The 22,422-nt window shown below is 46.6% G+C and overlaps 1 protein-coding gene across 3 annotated transcripts in view; it reads left to right on the top strand.

The window, feature by feature from the left end:
* The window catches only part of GMEB2 (glucocorticoid modulatory element binding protein 2), a 46,549-nt gene continuing 24,127 nt past the window's right edge, over positions 1 to 22,422 (top strand). The window contains exons 1-2 of one of the 3 annotated variants that reach the window (XM_068261968.1): positions 1 to 90; positions 16,666 to 16,825. In XM_068261968.1, coding sequence (XP_068118069.1) covers positions 16,707 to 16,825 — 119 coding nt within the window. In that variant the 5' untranslated portion in view covers positions 1 to 90; positions 16,666 to 16,706. Of the gene's footprint in view, positions 91 to 1,434; positions 1,494 to 16,665; positions 16,826 to 19,201; positions 19,378 to 22,422 lie in introns of those variants that run through there. The other 2 variants (XM_068261969.1, XM_068261967.1) reach the window with 2 other exon arrangements.

Genomic DNA, 22,422 nt, shown 5'->3' with positions numbered 1-22,422 from the left:
CCAGCCCCCCTCCCTCCCTCACAAGGCGCCCAATCCCCGGCGGCCGGGCGGGAGACGCAGGAGCGGCGGTGCAACGGCAGCACGTAACAGGTGAGTGACGGGCCTCCCCTCCCCCTCAGCACGCACCGGGTCCCTGCGGAGCGTCAGGACGTGACGGCGGGCCGTGCTCACGGCGGCGCCGGGGGGAGGGGGAGAACGCACGGCCGCCTTATAAGCGTCACCTCGGCGTGGCCGCACGGCAGCTCTATGGCGACCAGCGTGGCTTGTGGTGCGGCGAGCTGGGCCTGAGGAGCACTACAACTCCCAGCGTGCGCCAGGGGCCGTGCTGCGTGTGGTGGGAGGGGGGCTGAGGGTCTGCACATAGCAGTATGGCGTCTGCTGCTCATCCTCCTGCCTATAGGCTGTCTGGTACTGATAGAGAGTGGGCATGCTGAGAGCTGTAGTCCTTCCATGGCTGGGCAGAGCGGGCATGCTGAGGGCTGTAGTCCTTCCATGGCTGGGCAGAGCGGGCATGCTGAGAGCTGCAGTCCTTCCATGGCTGGGCAGAGCGGGCACGCTGAGAGCTGTAGTCCCGCCATGGCTGGGCAGAGCGGGCACGCTGAGAGCTGTAGTCCCGCCATGGCTGGGCAGAGCGGGCACGCTGAGAGCTGTAGTCCCGCCATGGCTGGGCAGAGCGGGCACGCTGAGAGCTGTAGTCCCGCCATGGCTGGGCAGAGCGGGCACGCTGAGAGCTGTAGTCCCGCCATGGCTGGGCAGAGCGGGCACGCTGAGAGCTGTAGTCCCACCATGGCTGGGCAGAGCGGGCACGCTGAGAGCTGTAGTCCCACCATGGCTGGGCAGAGCGGGCACGCTGAGAGCTGTAGTCCCACCATGGCTGGGCAGAGCGGGCACGCTGAGAGCTGTAGTCCCTCCATGGCTGGGCAGAGCGGGCACGCTGAGAGCTGTAGTCCCTCCATGGCTGGGCAGAGCGGGCACGCTGAGAGCTGTAGTCCTTCCATGGCTGGGCAGAGCGGGCACGCTGAGAGTTGTAGTCCTTCCATGGCTGGGCAGAGCGGGCACGCTGAGACCTGTAGTCCTTCCATGGCTGGGCAGAGAGGGCACGCTGAGACCTGTAGTCCTTCCATGGCTGGGCAGAGCGGGCACGCTGAGAGCTGTAGTATTTCCATGGCTGGGCAGAGCAGGCATGCTGAGAGCTGTAGTTCTCCCATGGCTGGGCATAAGTACACCACGCAGCGCACACCTTTTACACTTAATCAGTTGCTCTGTTCTAACTGAAAGAAAAATGATTTTTAAAGTAATGCCCATGTCTTCCTATGGCACAGTTCACACTTAACGCGTTTTAACTGAAACTTTCTTCCCAATGCACTGCTATGGAAAAAAACGCGCACTAACGCACACTCATACCAACTAAGTGCAAACGGGGGGGGGGGGGGGCCTTAGGATCACATGTGTTTTGTCATATAGCTGAAAATGCAAGTGAAGTCGCATATAATGTAAGTCTGTAGGCTGCACAAACTTTGTATAGGTGTGTTTTCCAATGCGATTTTTGTGTGCTTTTAAAAGTCAAAAAGCAACTTTCTTTAGGAGTCTCTTACACTACATGTGATTCCAATTTTGAATGTGATTAAAACGTAGTCCTGCGTGCTGAATTTATTTTGCATTTTTCTTCTTGTGTCGCTAGCTTCCAGTGAAAATCTGAATTGCAATTTGTAGTGTAAAAGATGCCTCACCCTGCATACGCCGACAATGCTGTTCAAAGGCTATGCGGATGATAAATTGTGCCTGCTGCCTACCAAGATGTATGGCCATATTTTATGTTATGTTTCCACTGTAGCTGATTAGCAGTGATTCCTCGTTTGTGAATTTGGATGTGCAACTGTAGCCTATTGAAAACAATAGGCTGCTTCTGAATAATGTGCTGGGGAAAAAATGGTGCCTGCTAAACTTTTTTTGGACATTGCATTCGCAACCCAATAGCTGTGCAAAGCTTGGCAAAATGGAAGCAATTTGATATTCTCTGTAAAATTGATCTGATGCATGTAGGCAGATGATTAAAACCGCAAACTCATTCAAAGCTCAAACAAGATATCCAGATTTGCAAACGCAGAGCGAAGCGTACAATGCCTATTAAAACACTTGCTTTCCTGCATGGACAAATGGTGTTCTTCGCCTGAATAGTACTTACTGTATGCAGTGTGGGAGCATGTTGAGTAATGCTGGGCATACACTTCGTTTCTGCCACTCTATTACGTTCGATCATTTTGCCGCTCGATTCTGCAGTTGATTCTGTTATCTTCCGCTCGTTTTTCTTATCTTTTTTTCCATTCACTTCTATCAGAAATCGAGCGGTGAAACGATTGAACGGTTGGAAATTATTGAGCAATCTATTTGCCTCAAAAACGAACAGTGTATTCCCAGCATAAGGCCTCTTTTCCACGGACTGTTTAGCTTTGTGCTCTGCACGCCGTTACTAGGCAGCAGTGAGCAGTTGTAAGAGCTTGAGAGGCATTTCACTGCCTATCAACAGTCCGTGGAAAAGAGGCCTAAAGGTGTGGTTGATTAAAAGTTGATGGACTAGTGGCCCACCACTACAAGCAATATCCTAAGCCATTCACCTTCACTAACCGTTCTAAACCGATGTTGTGCCTCCATGCCCTGAATTCGCACTATTTTGATTGATGACCGATTTTTGAACAATTTAACAATTGAACAACCTTTACAATTGACCGATATCTTCCATTTTGCTTGAAGGGCAAGTCAACGTCATTATTCTTTTTATTTAGTATTTATATAGCACCAACATCGCTGTATAGATTGTATTGTCAATTAAGGCCTCTTTTCCATGGACTGATAGGCAGTGAAATGCCTCTCAAACTCTTACAACTGCTTGCTGCTGCCTGGAAACTGCTCACTGCTGCTTATCACTACTTGCTGAGCACACAGTTCAATAGTCTGTGGAAAAGAGGCCTAACTCTCTCAGAGGGACTTCCAATCTAATCCCTCCACTCATGCTGGGTACACACGATGTGTTTTTTTTTTTTTTTGGTCGATTTTCTGTCTGATAGAAATTCGATTCTGTTATCTTTTCTTATCTATTTCCATTCACTTCTATGAGTAATCGATCAGAAAAACAATCGAAAATAAGATCGGACATGTCGGAAATTATCTAGCTAACACAAAATTGTATGGCGTGTACCTAACATAAGGCCTCTTTTCCATGGACTGCTGATAGGCAGTGAAATGGCTGCCAAACTCTAACAACTGCTCACTGCTGCCTAGTAACTGCTCACTGCTGCCTAGTAACTGCTCACTGCTGCCTAGTAACTGCTTGCTGAGCACACAGTTCAACTGGTCGTGGAAAACAGGCATAAGATGGGTCAGTTATTGCCAATCGCTCATACTGGGACATGCTTGATTCAATTAAATTATTGAATTGGTTGGTGAATTAGCCTACTAAATTGCTAGAGATTTGGCCAACTTTAGGCTACGTTTCCACTGTAGCTGATCATCAGCGATTTCTTGCCTGTGAATTCGGATGTGCAGCTGAAGCTTATTGAAATCAATAGGCTGCTTCTGATTAACATACGGGGGAAAAATGGTGCCTAATGGAAGCAATTTGGCATTATTATTTATTGGATTTGTATAGTGCCAGCATATTCCGCAGCGCTGTACAATATATAGGCATACAGATGATAATAGGGGGTCACAGACACAATGCAGGTAATCAATTAGATATACAATGCCAGATCATACACTGGAGTGGTAGTCCTAATAATAAAAGTTCACATTATTCTGGGTAGAGTTCACAATCAAGTATGAAGCACAAGGAGGGAGGGCCCTGCCAAAGGCTTACAATCTAGAGGGAGGGGGGCATTCGCATAGAGTAGAAGCATAACATTGTGGCCTTCCTTTTACCTGCCTAGCTGACGCCATGTAGCCATGCTGGGAGTAATAGTCCTCACCTATCTTAGGCCTCTTTTCCACGGACTGTTCAACTGTGTGCTTACCAAGCAGTTACCAGGCAGCAGCCAGCAGTTGTGAAAGTTTTTGGGAGGCTTTTCACTGCCTATCAACTGTTTGTGGAAAAGAGGCCTTAATGACACCATTGAAACTATGCTGAGTTGTTTTCATTCAGTTATTTGGCTTCTTGACACCATGCAGCCATCAGGGATGCTCAAAACCGGATTTGGGTGAAACCCAGCTAGTAGCTATCCGGATTTCACCCAGTAAACGTGGGGGTCAATCTTACCTGTCTGATGTCTTCTTCGTCCGGCTTTTGGCGCCTCCCACCGTGGGTTCCAATCTGGCGTCACGTGAGTACAAACACTTCCTCCTGGGTTGAAGGAGGAAGTGTATAGTCACGTGACGCTGGATTGGAACGCAGCGTGGGAGGCGCCGAGGGATGGACCAAGAAGACGTCAGACAGGTAACATTGACCCCCCTACCCACCTTGCAACAGGTTTACTGGGTGTAATCCGGGTAGCTACTATCTGGGTTTCACCCGAATTCGGTTTTGTGCATCCCTGGTAGCCATGCTGAGTTGTGGTTCTCACACTGATCAAAATCAATGTTTGCAGCTAGCATATCCACTATGACACAAGGATGGCTTTCCAACAGTTCAGGGATTCTTCAATAGCTGATACCAGCTATCTGCTGTCCCCTCAGAGTTTAAATGTAAAAAGTAGTTTGATTTGTGGTTGCATAGATGCTCGACTGTGACAGTTAATGGCATTTCCCATATGCTATGTGCAGCTTTCATTGCTTGAACCAGCTGTTACTGATTTATAATGTGCCAACATGCTCTGTGGAGCTGTAGTGTACAGTGTGCAAGAGTGGGCATATTTTCAATAAAGATGTAGTGTGCCCATCACATTCTCATTAACAGAATGGTGGCATCTGTTAGAGTCTGGACAGCTCAAATTCTTAAAAGACAACCGAGGTGACATGATGAGATAGACATGTGTATGTACAGTGCCAAGCACACAAATCACTAGGCTATGTTCCCTTTCTTTCTCTGCCTGAAAGGGTTAAAAATCAGGTATGTAAGTGACAGTTTCTCTCTGGGTTGGAATTGGGTCAGACTATAGCATAACCCTCACTAATAAGTAATTTCAGCCATAAAACACTTTCCTGTCAGTAAATGGCTTACTGGAGCAGGAAAAAGATAAAAAGGGTCAATAATTCAGAGATTTGAGCTCTGGCATACTTCAGTGATGGTGTCATTGAGCAGAGACTATGAAACAGTAAAAACTTAAAAAACTAGATATGAAGGGAACCTAAACTGGCAGGCAGTTCTTTGTTATGATGTGGAGTCCTGTATTTGGGTCTTGTGCTCACTTGTCCGCAACCTTGAAGACATTAGAATTTTGAACACTGAAGAATAAAAGACTGACTGTTCATTTAAAGCCCCATTGCAATTTATGTGGATGGTTTGTGACATTGTGTGAGGGGTGGAACTATACCGTTGTGTTTTAAGTGATTTTGTATTGCAGTGTCTACTTCCTGCTTTCATGGAAGTAGACATAGGATTAATATCCTGTGTTAACAAATTAGCTTCTCTGCCATGGCAGAGGCAATTCCAGAGTTGACACAGCTAAGAGACCAAATAACAGTTGTGATTAGTCACAGAGGGGGAATTAGACAGGCTAAACTCTCTAAATATACACAAGGTGCATTTCTTTCCCTTATGTCCTGTGCAAGAGTTCAGATCCACTTTAAGAAATGGTCCTTCAAGTTTCACAGCATGACCAGAAAGTATGAACGCTAAAGTCTTGTTCACACTATACATGTTGCATTCTCACTTATATGCTGTGCAGCAGTGCATAGCAATATTGCACACATTTTTGGTCAAAATGCAACGCTAACCCATTCACTGTAGTGAGTGAAACGCGTTGCATATTTTTGGAGTAAGATGGAGGGAGGTCCACCCTTACCTAGGTCCACCCTTACCCTCCATCTTATTTCGTTTTAGATTTATATTTTATCCTGTTGGCGCGTCTGTTACTTCTGTACACTGTAGTGAGTGGGATCAGCAGCGCGGCAGAAAAACGCAGATGGCGTGTGATCACTTGCATTGCGAATGCACGACCTTGTATGTTTCATAATGAGAACAAGGCCTTACACCCAGGGAGTATACACAAAGGCATACATGTACATGAAAATATGAGTTACACACACATGCACTTGCAGACACGTGTAAACAAATATACAGTGTATGGCATACGCACACATATATACACATCTGCCTACATATATTTACATATGTACATAATTAGTGATGGTCATGTGTAGGAGAACTTGTGGAGAAGCATGTGATTTGCTTGATCAGCTGATAGATTTGCAAAGCTCAGATTTGCTGTGATCACATCTTGCTTTAGTACATGATCATGACTAGCAAATCAGAGACTTGCATATCTATCACCTGACCAAACTGATCACATGCTTCATCATGAGTTCTAGACATTACCAACACTTCTGTAGTACACATACACTGATAAACTCATATGTCCACAGAACTAGCACATACACAATTAAATGAAGCACTGCAGAATCCACCTCACCTGCCAGTTTATCATCTGTCTTGTCTCACATGGGATATCCTGCCCTGACATCCAAGCTCGTCATTATTATCTTCACAGAGGCTTCACTGTCTAGGGTAGGGGTGTCTCAACTTTTTAGTCCATGGGCCATATCACTGTTCTTGAGTGCTGGGAGGGGGGGGCAAACTAACTAAATTAAATAACATTTTTGCTGAGGCTGCCATATTTATTTCCTTTTAAACAATACCAGTTGCCTGGGAGCTCTGCTGGTCTATTTGGCTGCAATAGAGTCTAAAGTACACCAGAAACAAGCATGCAGCTAATCTTGTCAGGTCTGACAATTATGTCCGAACAACTGATCTACTGCATGCTCGTTCGGGGGCTATTGTTAAAAGTATTAGAGGCAGAGGATCAGCAGGATAGCGAGGCAAAGCTCTAGTACACAACATCAGATACTTACCTAAAGAGAGGGAAGCATTAAGATCCTATTGAGGATTCCCTCCCTGCTATGCTGTCCCCCGTTGCTAAGCGCTCAGCTCTTCCTGCTCCAGCGTGGCCGCACAATAGCTGACCCAGCCGGCCCGTGCATGCGCAGTAAGCCGGAGCTGTGGGCTCCATGGTACTGCTCAGGCGTGGCTATTGTGCGATCAGGAAGAAGAGCTGCGCGGCCCTGATGTGGAGAGGGTCCGCACTCAACAACAGGGGCCTGTAGATCAGCAAGGGAAGCCTCAGTAGGATCCTGAGGCTTTCCTCTATTAGGCCCCGTTCACATTGCACGCATTCCTGTCCGCGTTTTGGGAACGCGTGCGGGAGGCCGACACGCACGACATCAGACAGTGCATAGAGTGCACTGTCTGATGTTCACACTGCATGTGTTCCGGACCTGTGCGGTCCGGGAACGCATGCTGCACGCGTTTCCTAGCAAAACGCGCGGCTGTTCCATTCACTTTCATTGAATGGGATCAGCCACGCAACGCACAGAGACGCACATGACGTGTATATACTTAGGGTATGTATGCAATTTTGATCAATTAAAAGGAAATAAATATGGCAGCCTCCATATTCCTCTCTATTCAGTTGCCTTTTAATTCAAGGTCTATGAGAATAAAGGCTCATACACACCCTAGAGCAGTGGTGGCCAACCTATGGTATGCATGTCGAGGGGGGGGGGGGGGGGGGGGGGGTGCCACCTAGAACCCTCCCTGTGGGCACCTACACTGTTTCCTAGCAGAAAGTTGCTGTGCAGGGCTGTTTTAAGAGGCGGGCAGGTGACTGCTCAGGGTGAAGTTGTGGAGGGGTGAAAAACGGCTGCCACCACCCCACCCCCTTGCTCAGGCTGCCAGATCATCCTGTTCCAAGCCTTGCTGATGGATTTCATTCTGCCTCCTTATCCTTCCTGCGCCATAACACACTGTTCTGCTAGCCTAGTAGCCAGTGACGCATCTGTTCAGCATTTACGGCCTGACCAGTCGAGTCCCCATCCCTGTGAGAAAAATAATTGGGAGTTTGGCCTCAATTCACTAAGCTTAACTCCTGTCTTTAATAACTCTTCTGAGCTGTTTTACAGTTATCACTATGGTGATATAATTGTGATAACTGTAAAACAGCTCTGAAGAGTTATTAAAGACACCAAGAATTGAACTTTTTCCCAATCAGTAGCTGATACCCCATTTTACATGAGAAAGACAATGATTTTCACAAACAGACCATCAGGGGGCGCTGTGTGACTGATTTTGTGCTGAAACCCCTCCCACAAGAGGCTCTGAATACCGCGGTACTGCTGGCAAACTGCCACAATGTAACAATGTTCAGAAACAGGAAATAGCTGTTATTAGCTATCTGTAACAGGCAGAGCAGCTAGAAACAGCTAAATAACCTGCCCACAGTAACAATGTCACCATGTAATAAATGTCAGAATGTGAATCTGGGAGAGGAAAGATTTTACAATGAGCAAACACTGACTAAATCATTTATACATAATTATGGTAAAAAATGAAGCACTTTTTTTACTACATTATTTTCACTGGAGTTCCTCTTTAAGCTTAGTGAATTGAGGCCTTTGTGCTTAGTTTTAGGACCGTGTTGATCCTTCACGCAGGCAGGGTTGCCACTTCATCCCCACCTTAGCGGTATGGACGAGCTCAGCTCGTCCATTACCGCAAGAGGGTGCCGCTCAGGCCCTGCTGGGCCGATTTTGATCAAATAAAGAGCAGCACACGCAGCCGGCACTTTGCCAGCCGCGTGTGCTGCCCGATCGCCGCCGCTCTGCGGCGATCCGCCGCGAGCAGCGGCGAAAGAGGGTCCCCCCAGCCGCCTGAGCCCTGCGCAGCCGGAACAAATAGTTCCGGCCAGCGCTAAGGGCTGGATCGGAGGCGGCTGACGTCCATGACGTCACTCCGCTTGTCGCCATAGCGACGAAGTAAGCAAAACACGGAAGGCCGCTCATTGCGGCCTTCCGTGTTACTTTTGGCCGCCGGAGGCGATCAGAAGAACGCCTCCGGAGCGCCATCTAGTGGGCTTTCATGCAGCCAACTTTCAGTTGGCTGCATGAAATAGTTTTTTTTTTTATTTAAAAAAAACCCTCCTGCAGCCGCCCTGGCGATCTTAATAGAACGCCAGGGTGGTTAATACCCGCACATATGAATTATACATGCCTTGCCGCTAGTTAGATGCAGTTTAGGCACTGATTATGTGTGATTAGCCCCAGAACCTGTATAACTTAGATGTTTTGGTATTTAAAGGGGAACTGAAGAGAGAGGTATATGGAGGCTGTCATGTTTATTTCCTTTTAATCAATACCAGTTGCCTGGCAGCCCTGCTGGTCTATTTCTCTGCAGTAGTATCTGATTAAAACCAGAAACAAGCATGCAGCTAGTCTTGTCAGATCAGACTTATAAGTCTGAAACACCTGATCTGCTGCATGCTTGTTTAGGGGCTATGGCTAATAGTATTAGAGGCAGAGGATCAGCAGGGCTGCCCGGCAACTGGTATTGTCTAAAAGGAAATAAACATGACAGCCTCCATATACCTCTCTCTTCAGTTCCCCTTTAAAGGGATATGGTGGCAATCCTGCACGCAGGTACATCTCTTGCTATTCCAAATAAACCTGCCACAGACCAGGAATCACACCACTAGTGTCTACTTGCGTTCAGTTTATTGCACTGCACATTACATGTCACGGGACAAGCCCTCCATCAGGTGGCTCACCTGCCTGCCCGCCCATGCATTAAAAACTACAGATTTCATGCTTTGGGTGTCCTGGCCCTTTAAGACTTGCATAGTTGTTTGTCTTTGTCTCATGCACATGGTGAATTCAGGGATACCTGGTGTACTGGTTCCTCCAGTAACAGCTGCCCCTAATGGAAAGCTGCCAGTACTTCCTCTTCATCCTGTCTAGGTCAGCCAAGGCTAACAAGATTAAACAGCAGCCTGGCTGTCCACAGACACACAAAGGAGGATCGAAGGGCCAGTTCGGCATTAGACTTTAATAACTGGTTCATTGTACAGTATACAAAGGCGTTCATTTATTGCTGGAAGCCTGGTGGGTCACAGTAGCTGGGGGAGGGGGGTTATTCAGTTATGCAGGACGACCTCAGTGTAATCATTTTTTAATAGTACCTCCAGACTGCAAAGGGCATGTTTCTTAACAGCTGCTCAACGTGCAAACGCACCATTTTTTCTGTGCTGCACAAATTAACAGCAAACACTATCTCAGCTCAGTGATTTTCCTACATTTAGGGGTGGTTAGACACTAGAGCGCTTTCAGCAGCGATTTAGAATCGCCACATTCTCCGCGATTCCAAAAATAGATGTGAAAATGGATTGAGATGAGCCGACTGGAGTGATTGCAATTTGGCCAAATCGCAATCACTCTGCCTGCGGCATTTTGCTAGTGATTGCGATTCAGTGTTAAAGAGGAACGTTAACCCAGGATTTAACTTTCTTCCATTCAGTAGCCGATACCCTCTTTTCCACAAGAAATCTTTACCTTTTCTCTAATAGATCATCAGGGGGCTCTGTATGGCTGATATTGTGGTGAAACCCCTCCCACAGTGTGATGTCATGACCATGGTCCTGACAGTTTGCTGTCTGTGAACCTTATTGCATTGTGGGAAATAAGCAGCATCTCCCTCTGTGCAGAGAACTCTCAGTAAGGCCCAGTGCACACCGAGCGGATACGCCGGCCGCATCCGCCTGAAAATCTTCTTGGCTAATGTAATTGAATGGGCTGGTGCACACCGGCGGTTTGAGGTTTGTAGCAAATCGAAAACGTGCCTCCTTTGCAAAAAAACTCAAACCGCCGGTGTGCACCAGCCCATTGAAATACAATAGCCACGCGGATCGCATCCAAATCCATTCGGTGTGCACTGCGCCTTTATCTCATACTCCGCACCCAAAACCGCTAGCGTTTTGTGGATCTGCTAGCTGTTTTGGTGTGCACTGGGCCGAACGAACATTCCGCACAGATCACCTGGCAGAACTAAAGATGTCACCACCTGTGATAAATTTCAGAATGTAAATCGAGGAGAGGAAAGATTTTATAATACAAACCTGACTAAATAATCTATAAATGAATATTGTAAATCTTAAACAATTTTATTCATTATGTTATTTTCACTACAGTTCCTCTTTAATTATAGAATTGCTGTAAAATCACTTTTCAATCACTGTACAAAAGCAATTTTGCAGCAATTTTACTACCAGAACCACCAAATATTGGAATCATAATCACAATCACTTTCGCAACCTCTACCAGTAAAATAAAATTGCTACAAAAAAGTTAGGAATCGCTGCTTAAAGAGAACCTGTAACAAAAAAAGTTCCCCTGGGGGGTACTCACCTCAGGAGGGGGAAGTCCCAGAGTCCCAATGAAGCTCCCCCCATCCCTGTAGCTGCAGGCAGTCCAGCGCTGGCTCCCCCGAAGTGTCTCGGAATCCTCCCTCGACAAGCGCTGATAAGCACTGATATATTTACCTTCCCTGGCTCCTGTGGGGGGCGCTGTTGCAGCTCTCGGCACGGAGATAGGCGAAAATAGCCGATCCCCGTCAAGTCCGCTCTACTACGCAGGCGCAGGAGACTTGCACCCGTGCAGTAGAGCGGACCGACAGCGATCAGCTATTTCCGCCTATCTCCGAGCGGAGAGCCGATACTGCTTCTGCGCTGAAGCCGGGAAGGTAAATGTTTACTTCTCCGCTGTTCGGAGTGGCACAGCGAGACCGCTGTGGGAACGAGGAGGACGGGGGAAGCCTCGATAGGATCCGGAGGCTTCCCCCACCAGAGGTGAGTACCCACCAAGGGAACTTTTTTAAAGTTACAGGTTTTCTTTAAGGGCTAGTTCACACAGCCTTTCGCTCAGCGCTGCGTTCAAATGCCGGCGTTTAGACGCTAGCTTTTGAAGGCTTTTGCAAAGCCTTCAAGGCTAGTTGTTTGGGTCCCTACACTTTATCGCCTCTGAAAGCTGCATGTTGCTTTCGAGACGAGATGCAACGCTGCAATCAACTGTCAGGCTTTCATGGAATAAAGTGCAGTTTTTTGAGCAGCATATACTGGTTTTCGTTCTCTGTTTGTTTCAATAGGCTTTTATGGAAGCCTGCAAAAGCCAGCTCTAAACGCTTCCATTCACTTGCATGGGATGGCGGTATATCCCAAATACTGCCACGTTAAACGCCGCAAAAAACGCCCATGTGAACCAGCCCTTACAAAATGCTAGCAGAAATGCTGAGCGATTGATCCAAGCCTCAATGACATGCTAATAATTTCAAGCTGAGGCAGATTTTAAACAACTATATGTAGCTTAGGGACCTGTCCAATATAAGACAGCAGCTGCTGTTCTTATTCAGTTCATTTCCAATCTGTCTAATGCTATGTACACACATGCGACAACGATCGTTCGTTAAGAACGACGAACGAACTTTTAATTGATGAAAGAACGACCTAAGTAAAGGTAGTTTTAAAATGTGTGTAACGATCTGATCGTTAGAACGAACGTTACATCACAGAAAGCAACTATTGCGCCTGCGCATAAAAATGAGAAGTTTCATGGAGAAATAGTGAAATGCGCATGTCAAGCCTAGTACGAACGATCGTTTCCAACGATGTACTACTTTTGCAAACGATCGTCGTTGGTTAAAATCCGCCGAGACAGAACTTTCTTTTGTAGCGATTTGGCTCGTTCGTCGTTTGCCTTAATAGTCGGTGGTTCGTTTTTTGTAACGATCGTCGTTGGTAAAGATCGGGGAACGATCGTTACAAACGACTATAGTCGCATGTGTGTACGCACCTTTAGTGTGCATCACCTTTAAATGATTAGCATGTCACTTATCCCTGTGCGGATGTAGGACACAGCTGTTTCGCAGGGCTTCTTACAAGATGCGGTAGATAGGTGGATAAAGTTACCCGCCAGTGAATGGATTAGTGTTGAAAAGGCCTTGTTCACACCACGTAGGCCTCGTTCAGATGGGCAATTCACTGCCTGTTAGCTGCTCTGCTGCACTGTTCAGATGCTGGACAGGCAACCCCCCCCCCCCCCCCCCCATGGAGTTGCATCTGAGCACAACCATTGTCAAAAGGGACATGTCGTGGTTCTCTGCCACCAGAGGAGAGGAGATGAGCTGCATAGTGGTTTCTCACGCACTTACGTACGTTTGGTCCATGAAAAAGAGACTCCCCTATATTTTCAATACCAACAGTACCATATTTCATAAGGGAAAATAGATAATCAAGAAGCCAAAAGGTAAATGCAAAAAGTCTATATAAATGCCAACTACAAAAATTAAAAGCAAAACAGCCGTGCCTAGGTCATAGGCCCCTCATATAATCAATAACCTGCCTGAGCTCTTGCTAAGTTAAAAATATTATAAATATATATGGTATATGTGCATCTCCCCCCCCCCCCCCCCCCCCCCCCAAAAAAAAAGACTGTGGTCAATATTGCAGTGTCAGGAGTATTGCCAAAAGTAACTGAATATGTAAACTGACACTGCGCCCAGCCAGATCTAGGTGAATGCACACATACCAATCCTGCCTGGATATAAAATTCTCTCAATTACCAACATCTGCAACACTAAGTGATAAAGCACAGATAGTGACTATACTGGATTACTATATAAGTAAATAAGGGGTATCGTGCGAACACCACAAAATGTGAATAATTCTATCAAACATGAAATACAATGCTGAATTGCAATATTGAGCAGTGGGTACGAAAAATGAAGTGATCAATGTTGCCAAAGATAGCTGAGGATTTAGATAGAAGTAAACAGGTGCGGAAGGTGAAGTAGAAGAAATGGAGAAAGATAAATAGTGAAGGAAGATGGAGGCAGAGTTGGAAGAAGAAAACGCAAGGCTCACCTAATTATTCAGTGTGGAGACCCAGGGACGGCTGTATCGGTGCTACCCGCGCCAGTATAGGTGGCCAGCTATAGGTGCCCCCAGTATAGGTAGCCTAGTATAGGTGACTCCAGTATAGTAAGCTAGCTATAGGTGTCCCCAGTATAGGTAGCCAGCTATAGGTGCCCCCAGTATAGGTAGCCTAGTATAGGTGACTCCAGTATAGTTAGCCAGCTATAGGTGTCCCCAGTATAGGTAGCCTGGTATAGGTGACTCCAGTATAGGTGCCCCCAGTATAGGTGACCTGGTATAGGTACCCCTGTCAGGAACCGTCCCCGCGGCAAGCCTGCAGATACGGTTCCCGACTGCGGGTTTGACCAGATCGAGAGAGAAGCAGCCTTAGTCAAGCTACAGCAAGGCTGTCGCCCCTGAAAGCACTTCTCACTGCCACCACTAGCTGCTGCAAGACACTTCCACGATTCTACGATGTCAGGAACCGCCACACACACACACACACACACACACACTACAATCGTACAGTAGCCAGGCACAATCAGGCACTGAATCTTGTAATGCAAGTTACACTGCAGTCTCTCTAGGCTTAGTACAGCAGAAGTCAAACTTATTAAATAACGATTTAATATTCCAGGAAAAAAGTGGAACAATGCAGAAAATAATATATGCACAAGATTTACAGAAAAGAAAGTAAAAATTAAAATAAAAGTTACAAAGATTACAAAAGATACACACAAGACAGTTTGCATAAAATAAACGGGAATAAACATACCAGCATATAGATCTGAGCGTTGTTGCAAGGGGGACGCAGTTCTGGTCAGACCAGGTTAATCCTAGCGTGTTGCTACCCCCAGAGAACTACCAGTTGTGACTATCCTGGGCCACTTATATAGTCCATTGTGTGGCCCGGGGCCACTCAAATGTCCATACCCAGGAATAATCCAATTTCCTACATAACGCGCGTCATATCCTTTCTGTGATATGCAACTTCAAAGCTTCCCTGTCTCAGCTTTTGAAGTTTGCAGAGATTTCAAAACCACTTCCAGCAGGCTGTTATATGTAAACTTCAAATGTTCCTGTGTCACCTTCCAACTGTCTAGTCTGGATTGTATTTTGGGCTTGTTTACATATACACAAAGTTCAAAGCAATGCAACCAAAAGGCGGAAGCTGCCATGCAATTACCTGTACCCAGAGGAACTGAATGCAAATGTAGTTTCACAGACAATCGCATCTGAGACAGCAGATCAAAGGTGACTGGCTAGTGGCCTAATGAGCCATTTCCTTGCCTGAAGCTAGCAACTCAAGGTAACCCCTTCCTTCAGCCATACCCATGTGACATAATACACAGCAGCCATAATAATGGGAAAATATGGCTTCTGTATTATCCCAACATCATAACTAGCTGCGATATCATGACAACCCCCAGTACAGGTAGCCTGGTATAGGTGCCCCCAGTATAGGTAGCCTGGTATAGGTGCCCTCAGGATTATAACACAAGAGAGAGCACACACAGCAATGTGGAAATACACCCGACTCCCTCACCCCAGGGCCCCCTTCAGTGCTCCTCCCTCCAGAAATTGGCACATTGGGCACTGGGGGCAGGGAATACAGACCTGCCTCTTCCGAGTTCCATGTGATGGAGCTCCACGTGCCAGTGGTCTTCTCTGTCTCCAGCACCACTCACTTTACTTCCACTAACAGGAAGTAGAGTAGTTGAAGTAGAGTGAGCGGTGTTGAAGACAGAGAAGATCGGCGGCACGTGGGGCTCCATCACATGGAGTCCAGAAGAGCTGGGTCTGTGCTCCCTGCCTGCTGTTCTAATTTCTGGAGGCGGGAGTACTGAAAAGGAGCCCGAGGTGGGGGAGGTAGGACCCCCTCCCCGCGGCTGTGTGTGCCTGCTGCTTCCCCCTCCTGCACTGCGTCCCCTTCTTATCCGCGCCCTGGACAAACGCCCACATCCCCCGCCCCTAAATACGGCCCTGATCAGGAGTGTCTGAATCACATTCAGCAAATCTGGTCAGAAACACCTGATTTGCATGCTTGTTTAGGGTCTATGGCTAAATGATTAAACTGGCCATACATTGCTTGATGTTTTGCCAGATCAACCATCAGATACATCCCTCTCTGATTGAACCTGAGCAGAGAGGGATCTGTTGTCTGCCCACAGACTGCACGGAGTAGATTTCAGCATGAAAATCCCAGTCGATCCATTCAACCGATTTCAGACAATAATTGAAAGTTTTAATAATTCGATAGATCGTTCACACAGCAAGTCTAGCTGCAAACAGCTTCAACAGTATATGATTATTTCTTCCTGTGATACAATGAGAGTGGCCATGTTCTGCTTGTCATCATTACACAGCCAAGCTGCTCTGCATCTCCAGCCCTCAGCCTGTGAAAACTCCACTCCCTTCTTCGCCCCCTTGCTTCTGAAATCTCTGTCTGGTCATGCCTCCTCCTTCTTCTGGAAAAACTTCCTCCTCCCCAGACTAGGCTCCCATGAGCACTTGCTACATGGGACACAGAATGCCTAGGCGCTGGAGGAGCTGTGGGCAAGGCTTGTTTAGTGTATAGGGAATTAGGGTATTAAAACAAACCAAAAAAATGGACTTGGTTTTAGGAATGTCCTATAAACTATATGTAAGGGGCACAATTATGCAATGAGTAGAAGTTTATCTCGGGTCCACTTTAAGTACATTCTATATGTATTTGCTGATCAGATCTGCCACTGCTTGCTTCTGTCTGGGCAGTAACATGATCCCATTGTCTCTTTTTACTAAGGAGCTCTGTGTGGCTCTTCCTGCCCACTGATCGCAGCCACCATGGCCACTCCTGATGTCAGCGTTCACGTGGAGGAGGTGGTGGTGGTGACCACACCAGACAGCATAATGGACGGAAGCGGTATGGAGGAGGTGAAAGCCGTGCTTGTGACCACTAACAGGTAGGGATGTGCTTGCAGAACATTGCTGCCTGTCTGGGGGTGTTTACTGTGACAGGTGTATTCTTTGGCTGCTGTATACATTTATTAATGGTTGAAAGTCAAGGCATGCGGACAGAATCTCAGAAATGAGGGCCAAGGCCCAATGATGAGCTAGCAAAACACAGTACTGTGCCTGAGGAACCAACACACTGGAGTGGGAGCGTTAGAGTTAATATACAGTACTGTACAGTGGCGTAGCGAAGGAGCTATGGCCCCCGGGGGAAATTTTACATGGGGCCCCCCAAGCACTGTATACATAATTATTGATACGGCGCACCAAAACCTGCCAAGGATTTCCACAGTGTCTGAGGTGCAATTAGGGGATGGGAAACAGTTTGTTAATGATTACTACTATTTAAAGCATCTATAGAAGTGATTTATTTATTGCCAGCAAAGGGCCAATAGAGAGCTAATATTGTGCTTGAGGGAGGGCCCCTCTGACCCAAGGGCCCCAATGCGGTCGCTACCTCTGCAACCCCTATTGCTACGCCACGGGTACTGTAAATGCAACTGCTTTAAAGGGAATGTCCAAGGAAAATAAAAAAATGAGTTTCACTTACCTGGTGCTTCTACCAGCCCCATGCAGCCATCCTGTGCCCTCGTAGTCACTCACTGCTGCTCCAGTCCCCCGCTGGCAGCTTGCCGACCTCGGAGGTGGGCGGGATGCATTGCATACATTTTTACGCATTCCTGCTAGTGCAGGAACATTAACACATACACTTTTACGCATTACAAACCAGTAACGCGTAAAAATTTATGTGTTAATGTTCCTGCACTAGCGGGAATGCGTAAAAACGTACGCAATGCGGTCCCCGACCTCCAAGGTCGGCAAGCTGCCAGCGGGGGACTGGAGCAGCAGTGTGTGACTACGAGGGCACAGGATGGCTGCATGGGGCTGGTAGAAACCCCAGGTAAGTAAAACTCATTTTTTTATTTTGCTTGAACCTTCCCTTTAATGCCTAAACTGTATGTATGCTAAATGACCACAAGATGGCACTGTACACTTTGTGCGGTTTCAGGGTAGGAAGACGGGCAGAAACGTTAGCGTTGCTGAAAACGCAGCAAAAACACACATAATGCAAGTCAATGGGCCGCATAAAAAAACACATATGTTTGTATTCTGCAATGTGCGTTTTTAAAAACACTGAACTTACTGGATATTTTTCCAAAACGCATCTATAACGCAACTAATGTATGTCAGTAGTGACACAGAGGTATTGTGTTTTGTATGCATTTTTTTAAAACAAGTTTGATGATGTATTTCTACCTCCTGTTGATTTCCTAGTGATTTGCATAAAATGCATATAAAAACTGCATACATTCAAAACCACATATGCGAATTTTATGTGCGAAACGCAAATGCATTAAAACACAAGAAAAATGGGTGTGCGAAACACACTCAAAACTCAATTCAAACGCACAAAGGCATATGCAACAAAACGCAACCTTTCACGCAACACCTAGTGTGTGCCCGGCCTCAGTGTTCTGTGCTGTAGGCAGTAGTGTTAGGCCAGAAACCCACTGGGAGCGATTTGAAAAAGCTCTTGCTAATGCAATGCTATGGAGGATTTTTATAAAATCAAATCGCTCAAGTGGGATCACATCCATAGCATTACATTAGCAAGAGTTTTCAAATCGCTCAGAAAATCGCTCCTAGTGGGTTTCTGGCCTTAGAGTCTTGCCCGAGGTCGCCTCACTGAATAGGTGCTGGCTTACTAAACAAAACAAAAAGATTTTTTTCGTACCTGGAGCTCCTCCCAGCACCCTGTGGTATGTCAGGTCCCTCAGATCCCTCTGGGTCTCCTCTGTTGCACCACTGTCAGCTCCCACATATCTGTGGCTGGAACGTAAGTTGTGCCTACTGCACATGCACAATCCCCTCCATATGCCTCCTCCATCGAATTGCACTCCCGTCGCCAGGAGCATTCTGCCCATCTGCGTTTCATTCCTTTGAGAACCGCAGATGCACAGAACTCTACCAGCAATGGCAGTTTGTTCAAAGAAACACACAAACGGGACCGCGAATGTTCAGTGGGCGCTGATATTTTGCTGCTGGCAGCAACAAAAGGGGACCCAAAGGACCTGACAGTTGGCAGGAGCCCCAGGTACAAAAATATCCCCCTTTTTTTAATGTTCAGGTGTGCTTTAATAGCAGCAGGTTTCTTAGAATCAGACTAAACTCGTTAACACATCATTAGAATTGAGGCTGCAGTGTGACTCATCCATCGCTACTTCCCGGTTGCCCGTTTGATGGCAGAGTATCCATCTTGAGCGTGATTGGCTTGCTGTCTGGTAGTGGGTGTGGTCAGCTGTAGAACTGTTTAGATCAGTGAGAAAACTTGTATCAAACTAAAGGGTTTGATTCCCATGACTGCACTGAACTTTCACAGTCCGCGTTGCACGGTGGGGGATATCCCACAGTCCGATATACAGCCGTGTCTGTCAGAGCAAGTGTCTTCGAGGATCTCTGTCATCCTGAACCGGCTCTGTGGAGCTAGCAGTAGGCGGAGGAGGTAACCCATCTGCCTCCTACTGCTTCGTCATGGCAACAGACCAGGACCAACTCCTGAGACATCCTCACAGGGCTGACATCAAACACCCCCAGCTGGGGAACGCTGGCATATTCCTCTCTCCAGAACAGTCACACCACGCAGAATGTAGAGCAGCCCAGGGCTTAGACACACCGAAACCTTCACATTCACATTCTTATAGTCTCTTTTAAAAGACAACTGAAGCGAGAGGGATATGGAGGCTGCCATATTTATTTCCTTTTAAGCAATACCAGTTGTCTGGCTGCCCTGCTGATCCTCTGCCTCTAATACTTTTAGCCATAGACCCTGAACAAACATGCAGCAGATCAGGTGTTTCTGACAATATTGTCAGATCTGACAAGCTTAGCTGCATGCTTGCTTCCGGTGTGATTCAGACATCACTGCGGCCAAATAGACCAGCAGGACAGCCAGGCAACGGGTATTGTTTAAAAGGAAAAAAAAATATGGCAGCCTCCATATTCTTATCACCTCAGTTGTCCTTTAAACTTAACCTGTGTCCAAACCCTGTGACGTAATGCCGCGATTCTAATGAAAGTGAATGGGATCGATTTTTTTTTAAAAAGTACTCAGAAAGCGCTAATCAATTGCAGGCGCTCAGAAAAGCGCTTAATAGTGTGTCTGAGCCCTTACTAAGCTAAGCTGCGCCCGTTGACCCGCTTTCACCATTTCCAGGCATCTGACGTAATGGATTGCACTCTCACCTTGCAGCGCTCTATTCTGGGCCAGGACAAAATCTGCATAATATTTGTATGTTCTCCTCGTGTCTCTGTGGGTTTCCTCCAGGCACTCTGGTGTTCTTCCACACCCCAAAAACATCCAGATTCATGAATTGGTTCCCCAAAGAAATTAGATTATAGGTGCTCATTAATGGTGCAATTTGTAACAAATAACCATATTTTTGGTGAGATCATTCAGATTGAAAGAAAAGATCATATTTCATTGATTTACACTATTATAAAGACTCCAACTTGTGATCATATCTAGACTAACTGCGAACGAATGAAGAAATCCACCACGCCAATTGGCCATTTTTTAAAGAGAATCTGTAATGACAAATGTTCCCTGTGGGTACTTACCTTGGTAGGATGAAGCCTCTGGATCCTATCAAGGCTTCCCCCGTCCCACGGTGGCACCCCTGAAACCACAGCCGACAAGGAAAGTTGACTGTCGCCTGCAATATTTACCTTCCCCGGCTCCAGCGCAGGTGCAATAGCTGCTTCCCAATGGGCTCCTGTGGAAATAGCTGAGCCCGATCAGTTCGATGTACTGTGCAGGCACAGGCAACTCGCGCCTGCGCAGTACAGCGGACTGATCAGGCTATTTCCACCTGGGCCCGAGTGGAGAGCCGCTACTGCACCTGCCCTGGAGCTGGGGAAGGTAAATATTTACATGCCCACTGTTCGGGGGCTTCTGGCACTGCCCCCTTGAGACAGAGGAGGACAGGAAAACCTCTTTAGGACCCAGTGGCTTCCCCCTCCCGAGGTGTGTATCTCCCAGAGTTTTTTTTTTTAAATTACAGGTTTTCTTTAAGGTAGAGATTGATAATGTGTTCAGGAGCCTTTAGGCTGCTTTCACAGTGGGACGTTACAGGCGCACGTTAGAGCAGCCTGTAACGCACCCCACCGCACAGCAATGAAAAATCAATGGGCTGTTCACAGTGCCCACGTTGCGTTACTCAGTAACGCTGCGCCATAACAGAATGTACTGCATGCAGTACTTCATAAGCGGCAGAGCCGCGTTAGACTGCTTGCACATGCGTTGTAATGTTGGGGAGGAGCGGAGAGCGGCCAAGCACATGGCTAATTAATATTCACTGCACTCAGCGTGCAGTGTTTACTTCCTGGAGCGGCCGCTCTGTGCGGCGATTGGCCGGGCAGGACCACGTGATGCCGCATGCGTCCAAGAGTGCGCATCACGGCATCACGGACGCCAGAGTGAGCTGCACAACGTGGCTCACTCTGACGTCCACATTAGAGAGCACCAGGTGTTGCGATTGGGGCACGTTATGCGACCATAACGTCCCCTAAAACGCAACGTCCTGGTGGGAAACCAGCCTAAAGGTTCTGTGTTTTCATAGAATACGATCTGAAAAATCCAATCTAAATACAAGCATTCAAAAAAAATTGTACCGTTAAGGGACATTACACTTGGACTATGTTAGGGTTTACATGGTGAGCTCCTCTGAGTGCTGCCCACAGTAAGTGACCCTGTATAGCCCTGCTGAAGTTGTCAGCACTACTGTATATCATTACAGAATAATTATAATAATGTGATAATATTGACTACTAACTTAAATTTACAGTAAATTGGGCCATATGCAATTCAAGTTTTCTCCTAGGTGATATTTTCACACCTCGGCAATAAAATGTCAGTTAAGTCACCTGCAAGCAAGAAAATAAAATAATTTTGACAGTACTTGTTTCACCTACCTTTTAGTACTTTTTCAACTGCAGAGTGCTAAAAAGTAATGCTAGGTACAAACGATACCTGCCAGATCAATGTTTTCCCACTTGTCTGATCTTTAATTTTGATCGATTTTATGATCGATTTCCATTCACTTCTATGGAAAATCAATTGAAATTAAGATCAGACATGTTGGAAAAAATCAATCTGACAGAAAATTGTATCGTGTGTACCTAGCATGACAGATGCAAGCTCAATTACACAGAAAAAATACTACCTTGCATGGCAGATAAATGCAAACGGCTGCTAACCTCTTATCTCCTTGCAATGTTTGTCACATGACTACAGAACCCAAGTAACTGTTTGTTCAGCAGCATTAACATGAACCCCCATCCCCAATATCTTCAACTCAAAGGTGATGAGTATGATTCTACTACAACAAAGGGATTGAAAACCTTGCAAAAATATATGATAAACACTTAAAGAGAATCTGTATTGTTAAAATCGCACAAAAGTAAACATACCAGTGCGTTAGGGGACATCTCCTATTACCCTCTGACACAATTTCGCCGCTCCTCGCCGCATTAAAAGTGGTTAAAAACA

The sequence above is a fragment of the Hyperolius riggenbachi genome, chromosome 12 (assembly GCF_040937935.1).
Source record: "Hyperolius riggenbachi isolate aHypRig1 chromosome 12, aHypRig1.pri, whole genome shotgun sequence".
NCBI lineage: Eukaryota > Metazoa > Chordata > Amphibia > Anura > Hyperoliidae > Hyperolius > Hyperolius riggenbachi.
This window is presented reverse-complemented; position numbering and strand designations above follow the sequence as displayed.